The 7,755-nt window shown below is 41.0% G+C and overlaps 1 protein-coding gene across 1 annotated transcript; it reads right to left on the bottom strand.

The window, feature by feature from the left end:
* Window positions 1-963: 963 nt before the first annotated feature.
* LOC121054164 (sister chromatid cohesion protein SCC4) lies at window positions 964-7,541 on the bottom strand (the record flags this gene model as incomplete). Its single annotated transcript, XM_040523049.1, has 10 exons — window positions 964-1,563; window positions 2,072-2,196; window positions 2,359-2,564; window positions 2,726-2,850; window positions 2,938-3,027; window positions 3,467-3,613; window positions 3,862-3,983; window positions 4,991-5,029; window positions 6,300-6,768; window positions 6,957-7,541. Coding segments are annotated over 10 exons (2,106 nt in total), but the record flags the coding sequence as incomplete, so codon positions are not given.
* Window positions 7,542-7,755: the final 214 nt, after the last annotated feature.

Below are 7,755 nucleotides of genomic sequence, written 5' to 3'. Positions count from 1 at the left end.
ATTTCCACAAGAAATTGGAAAGTAATTAGAACAAAGTAATTCTTACAGTAAACCTAAACCTATTTAGATATTTAAAAATAAAGCATGGACTTAGTGTACAAGCTTATAGCAAATATGAACGTATTAATGTACATTCATATACGTGATTATATGTAGGAATAGCAAGAACTTTATAAACTTATACATAGAATGTTATAGGTACAACGTTGATATTTTAAAAAAATATATCATAATTTTTTGACACAAACTTTATACAAAAATACTCAAATATTTCATATATAAAATTTTCATAATTAAATATTCTATGCACTATAAAAAGTCTAGTACATTTGGATCAAACAACTAGATAAAAATATAAAAAATATAAATTATGTAAAAGGAAAATAGAAAAAAAAGTTAATTTTGAGGTTTGTCATCAAAGATTATTTTTGAGCCTTGTCTTTTAGACTGCTAAAGTACGTATATAAAAATTTTATTCACAAATTATTTTTCGTTTATAAATATATTGTTTGGCTTTTTCAATGAAAAAAATCAAACAATCACCCACTATGTTTTCAGTAAGAACTACTTCCTCCTTGGCTCCATTCTAAAACATAGCATTTCTAATATGTAATACTTATATCATGAAATAGAGATAGTACTTTTTTTTAATCAATATACCTCTTCTCCTTCAATGGAACAAACCTATGTTTAATACTCTCTTTTGTATTAAAGAATTTGTTTATCCTAACTAGATTTATCTATATATATATGATGACAAAAATAATAATAATAAATCTAAATTTATTAGCATATATATAAATTTAGAAATAAAAATAGTATCTTATACCGTAAAACATAGATATAATAATGAGAAGGTCGCAGTGAAACTGTGAAAGACCGAAGGAAGTAGGATCAGCTACAGAAAGACGCACGAGCAAGCAAAGCAAGCATCACATCTCATCTTTCCATAAGAGCAATCTTACCATTCAAACTGCAACTATCCTTTTGATTCCTTGAAGTGCCCTACAAATGAAACGAACTCCCTTGTTTACTTCACAATATAAGATTGTTTTAACTACAAATATGATCGCTAACAGTATTCAATCCGCGGCTACCTTTTTTGTTTTCTTAAATCTGGGATTACACCCATACAACCACACCTAGCTCGGTTCTTTGCTCCCTCTTCTGTTTACAGTGCAATCTAGAATGCTTAGCTACACATAAACAATTAATCAAATAAATCAGCACCTACAACCTCACAATGTCACGGCTCCTCCATTGCTGTTATCCCAACCGTTTGATATATATGTGTGTGTGAGCCTGCTGTTCCATTCCTTCCCAATTTGATGGGCAAGGCACCCAAAACATCAGGTCAGGATCTTGTCAGGACGGCCGCCTCCTGTTACTACGCCTCACCGAGCTGGGATCGATCAGCCTCTTGACAGAAGACGACTGGCGAGCAGACAGCCCTACTGACTCGGGGATGTCGAGGTCAGCATTCGCCATTGTCGTGCCAGGCATCCCCTGCTGCTCTGCTGACGAGTTGTGCAGCTGCTGAACTTGGATTCTGGTCTTCTCCACCTGAAAGGGAACTTCGTGGGTCAATCTAGGCCATGTAAAACATTTTCCGAGAACTGGTAACCACACAAACATCCAAGTTGAAACTCTCGTAAATAAGGAATGTCCATAAATGGTCACAAGTAGGGCACAAAAACTCTCTAGAATAGCAGTTAGCTATGATAGAAGATTTCTTGACTAGGTGCTGACAATTCTAATTGTATCAATGTTCAATTCAGGATATAGCGGACTAGATAAATTTTCTGGTTTACAACTACAACAATTCTGCCTAGATATTTCAAAAAATGATATTGTTATTCCAGGATATGATGTGGCAAAAATTGAAACATCTAGTTTGGGTGCACTTATGTAACCATAAAGAAAGATATCAAGATGTCCCAAATTGACTCAATCCTATCATGCTAAGTTATATGAAAACAGTCTCAAAGAAATGGAGTTAAGTAAAACTACACGGCAAGTAGAAGCAGGTATCGGTCCTATTTAACTTCAACAAGCTCTGGTTGTGTCATACCAACTCAGGGTGAAACGGACTAGAATGGGCTTCTGAAAGCCTTCTTTGCAGATCATCTTCTTTCTTCCTTTCATACTCGGAGTTTTCCATTTCATTCTCCCTTTCTTCCAATTCTCGATATAACTCTGACATAAGAATCAGTTAGGATCAACCAACATTTATTTGCAGTCAGAACATGACATGCATATAAAGCCATAAAGGTAATATGACCAGCCTATGTAAGCAAATGGAGCTACGTATGCAATTGTTACCACAAGAATTTTCAATTTAATGTAACTATGGCATACCTGTAAATACTGACAAGATCCAAATTTGTGTTGGGATGTCATAAAGTGTCTTAGCTAATGTCAGTGACGACTTCAAGATCTCTCTGGCTTGTACACAGTCATGTAATTGAAGTGCTAATGTACCCAATATTGTTAAATACTGAGAAACCAATTGGATATTACCCAACTGTTGGTGTGCTATTCTCAAACCACCGGCAAGGCGAAGCCTGCATCCACAAAACATCAATGGATTATTAGCAAACCTGCTAGTAGTGCTCAGAACATAAATTAGATGCAATGTGAACACAATTAACAGTGTGGGCCTTAAAACTATTACGCAACACACATAATATCTGTGCACTAGTTAATGTATCATAGTAACTCTTACCTTGCTTCTTGTGGATTCTGCTGTCTCATAAGTAAAAGTCCATAAGCAAAAATGATACAGGTCTTCTCTCTCACGCCAACAAATGAGTCCATGGTTCTATATGCAGGACCAACCAATTCTAGTGCCTGAGGAATGAAAAAGTCGAAGAAATAATTAATTCTTTTAGCCATCAGAACACTAATATGAGTGATTGACGTCAAATCTTACTCCACCTGCGAAGTTGATTCTGCATCACCCTTGCAAATGTAAGATACTGCTGCATACACTTGGCACATAGATTGCATTGATCTGCTCTCTGTCAGCTGAAATCATTCCATGCATTTTAGTTGAGATAGGACGGCTAGCTTGCAACAGAACATGGGCAGACCATATGAAAGAAATGGTAACCAATTGAAATGTAGGTCTAGTCATTACAGACAACAGATAATAAATGAGACCATGCCTTGTGTTAAGGTTCCATTTGGTATTGTACTGGCTTTTTGACAACACTTATATTTTTATCTTTGGATTGAAAAGTTTGTTAGAATAAAGACTCTCCTAACTGACGAGATTTCGCAACACAACACAGCAACCACAAACTGACCCTAGTCACAATCTCACATGAAAGATGGAGAGAACATGATGAGGATTACAGAGTAATACTATGGTTATATATTAGCATACGACTAATAAGCATATAATGGTGAGGTATCATCACACATATAAAGAGCTGTTAAGTGATAATGAGAGTGGGATAAATACCCTTGCTGCTTCAAGGAAATGGAATGCGGCCTCATCAAAGCAGCCAACAGAATGTGCATATTGTCCCCTTAGCATTTCAATTGTGCTTTCACAACCTTGGAGGATTGTTGGGAAGCGAGTAAACCAGTTTATCATCTGAGCTAAAGCCTACAAAAAAGGGTAAACTTTGTAAATAAAGTGCAGAACATCTGTGCATCTGATTTTTTGTTGGAGAGTAATACCATTATAGTTACTGTATATATCAAATTAGAGATTAGACACACTTGCCTATACCAAATCCAGTAATATGCATACAGCATATATCTGGTCAATGTACTGTGATATATATTGTCCACAGTACATAGTACTAGATGAAAACAGATACTTGTCAAAAATGAACATGGCTGTGCATTTACCTCTTGGGCTTCAACAAACTCTGATCTCGTGAGTTCCACAGCAACTTTATTTTCCAAGAATTGAAGTAAAAGCATCAAATACAAGCCAGCTGTCCATATTGTTGAGTGTTCCAAATTTGCCTCTGCATCATTGTTTACACAACAAATCACAAAGGATGAATGGCACATAAGGCCAATACCATAGCAATTTGATCCTCATTGGTCTAAGTTGGCTTCTATCAAGCAGGTATCGAGCTGGTCAGACTATTGGTTCACCAGCCTTACAGTCTGACCAATGGGCCATTGGTTAAAGTGTTGTTCAAACACAGTTTAGATATATATAGTATTACAAGCAAGCACAAAACCCAGATGGCTGGTTGGGGTTCGTCCCCCCCCCCCCCCCCCCCAACCCACCCACCCACACACACACACCAACCCATCTCACCTTTTTCAGGTCGATTCAAAATAAATGGCCCTTTAGTGGCTCACTCAAACACGTTAAGGTAAGTGGATAGGTAAATGACTAAAGGCATTTAATTGAGCACGAGATTTGACTATATGTAGTGACCATGAAATGCGTTAAGATTCGACACAGGCACAAAATTAATTTCACTACAACCAATTGAGACAATTGACAAGTTATATCACTGAAACTCATGATGACAAGCAACAGTTTAAACTGGGACTAAGGTTGTTTCTAGATGCTCAATACAGTGGCAAATAGAGCATACAGTAGGTGCAATTTTTAATCGCTGCTTTTTGTAGTTTAAGCAATTAAGTTCTATTGTCTCACCAAGTTTCCCAAATGATTGCCATTAAAAGGTATCTATACTTCCAAAGGATGCTCTTATAGATAAAGTAAAACCAGTCGGAAGTACTAGCATACCTAATTATACATTATACAAACTTTTTTACTAAAAAAACTTAGTAGCATAATCCAGTTAATAAAATTCTATAATCAGATGAGCCATACAGAAGCACGACTGATTATTCAAGACATAAAACAACTGTGATGTACAGTGGATGAATGAACCAGAAATACAGAACCAATCAAAGAAAACATAAGTGTGAGATTTGAATATAGAAATACATACATATACACATGGTAAAATGTCCTCATACAATAATAAAATGACATCCATTTTCTTACCTGTCACACCATCCACAATCCCAAGCTTCGAGAGTTCCCCTGTTGAAAACAATGTGAACACCACTAAGTTTCATATTACACACATCACTAGTTTCTAGACAATTTGAACTTATATATGAACTTATAGATAAAGTAGGACAAAAATAGAGCTAGGTCTCGAAGGTCCAAGAAAGATTGCATGGTGCAAGAGCATGTTTAGGTAGTTATTAACCTAAGAGGGCATCACCCTACATCCTGTTAGAAGAATTTTCCTTCCAAATTCCTAGAATAGATCATGCCAGGTCAGTGAATTTGGTATGTAACGGTTATGGTGATGACTATTCGGCTGACCACTTGAAGTAGATAAGACCATGGCAGCTATATTTTCTCAAGATGTTGTGAAGTGGATGTGATTGGCATGTAATAAATCCAAATTTCATGTATGCATAAGAGAACTATTTAATGAAACTCAATGATATATATGGTTGGTAAATACCTCCTGGTTAAGTGCCCGAAGGGAATCAACATATTTAAAGAATAAATTTGCTTAAAAGACTCAGTACCCAGTTGTCATCCTCCTCATCTCTTTCAACTAATTCTACATCTTTTATGTCAAATCCATCAGGCAACACGGTAAGGATAGTGACATGATACATTGATGGGGGTTGCTAAAAGTGATGATTGATAGTGGAGTGTGACATGATACATTGATGGGGGTTGCTAAAAGTGATGATTGATAGTGGAGTGTACTGCTACATAACCTTGCCATAGGCACATCATCCCTCTTGGATTGGTTGTAGATCTAACAAAAACATGGTAATTGCTCTAAGTTCAAAATGCAAATAAAAAACTTGGTCAACAACGTAAACACCTTGCATTGGTCACTAAGCATATGCCCAAGCCAATATTTATCACATATCACAATTCCTATCATCATAACTCAATAATTGTTTAATGTCGACACATGAGAAAATGTTGAGCATGAATTCCAAGAGAGACAAAGTCTTTTTATATGCAAAAAAATAACCATTTCTGTTTATTGGAGGAATAAATTGTTGGGTGATTTTTCTACATCCTCAACCTCTGATTGTCTAACAGGAACTCTGATTGCAAAAATAACCTCTGATTGCAAAAATAACCTCTGATTGCATCAAGTCATTTGTATGTTACGCATACATGAGAAAAAAAACAATGAAATGGTTGGATCAAATCGATACCTTCCTAAACTGCACAATAGCAAATTAGACATATATAGAAATGTATAATTAACTAGAAGTAGCCATTTTTTTACAGCAATAATTCAAATTAGTTGGTATTCAACAGCACATACCACGAATGAGCTGCAGCCCTGAATGAATTCTCTTTCCACACTCCTTAAATATCCCTTTTGGCCGGCTCACCATGACAACCATGAGATCCACCAGCACAAACACTGCAGCCCGCGGGAGCCACTCCCCATGCATTGGTGGCGGTGCCAGCAGCAACTTATCCCCATACTCCAACACATCATTCAGTTTGTCATAGCCACACAATGTTTGCAGCTGGTACTTCAGCTGCCTCTGCTTGTGCGCTAGAGCTGACCTCTCCCTCTCCTTCAACCCTGGTTGCGCAAGCGTTCTCTCCACTGTGCCAAGCTCAGTAGCAAGCTCCTTAACGCGCTCTCCTTTCTGCATCTCTTTCTTCGCCGCAGTGTCCAGCCGCTCCACATGCTGCGAGGCAGCCTTATAGTCGCATGTCCTCAAGAGGTAGAAGGTCTGCAGCAGTTCCGTGTAGAAGAAGAGCCCGGTCCATTGCTCCGTCTGCACCCAAATCAGTAAAAGGTAAATTCAATTGTTTTGTACAAAGATATATTACAATTATCACACAGATTACAATTCTGAATTCTTAAAAGTTAGTATTTTCTACTAGCATAACACTTAGATCACACAGATTACGATTCTTAGCAGCTATATTTTTCTAGCATAAAAAAGCCCTAATCTGAGGATACCTGTTCGGCAGGGAGTGCTTCCCAGAGCTGGGAGGCGCGGTTGACGGCGGCCTCAACGGCGGAGTTGTCCTCCCAGCAGAGCAGGTGGACGTGGAGGCCGGTGGCTGCAAAGAAGAGCTCGAGCTGGGGGCTTCCCAGCTCTGCGGCGGCGGAGGCGCCGGCGGACAGGGTGGATAGGGCGGAGGCGGCGTCCCCGTCGACGGCGAGCGCGGAGGCGAGCTGCGTCTGGAAGTTACAGGTCCAGAGGAGCGCCGGGCCGCGGGGGAGGAGCCCCGACGCGGAGGCGGAGGCGAGGAGGCCCAGCCCGCGGCGGAGCACGTGCTTCTGGGACGGGACGGCGCCGAGGAGGCCGTAGGCGGTGGCGAGGAGGGAGTGGGCGAGCAGCTTGAGCCGCGGCGGTGCCGAGGGGAGCTGGGAGAGGAGCAGCAGGGCGCGCTCGAGGTGGGCCTTGGCGGCGGCGAGGCCCCTCGACCGCGCCCGCAGCAGCAGGCCCGCGAGGCGGAGCCGCGCCCGGGCCTCGGTGAGCGGGAGCAGCGGCGCGGCGGCGTGCTGCTGGGGTGGGGCCAGCGCCGCCTCCAGGCACCGCGCGGCGGCGCCGAGGTCCCGCCGCCGCTCCGCCTCCTCCGCCAGCGCGAGGAGGCCGTCCGCCGCCGACGACATCGGCTGCTGCAGCCCGGCCGCCATGGGCGCCGGCTTCAACGCGCGCGTGGTTCCGGTCGCGTCGCGTCGCGAATGGGTGGGGAAAGCGGTGCTCCTTCGGTTGGAGCCGAGCCCGGGTCGGACGGACGCTATTACCAAC

This window comes from Oryza brachyantha, chromosome 4 (genome assembly GCF_000231095.2).
Source record: "Oryza brachyantha chromosome 4, ObraRS2, whole genome shotgun sequence".
NCBI classification, from domain to species: domain Eukaryota; kingdom Viridiplantae; phylum Streptophyta; class Magnoliopsida; order Poales; family Poaceae; genus Oryza; species Oryza brachyantha.
This window is presented reverse-complemented; position numbering and strand designations above follow the sequence as displayed.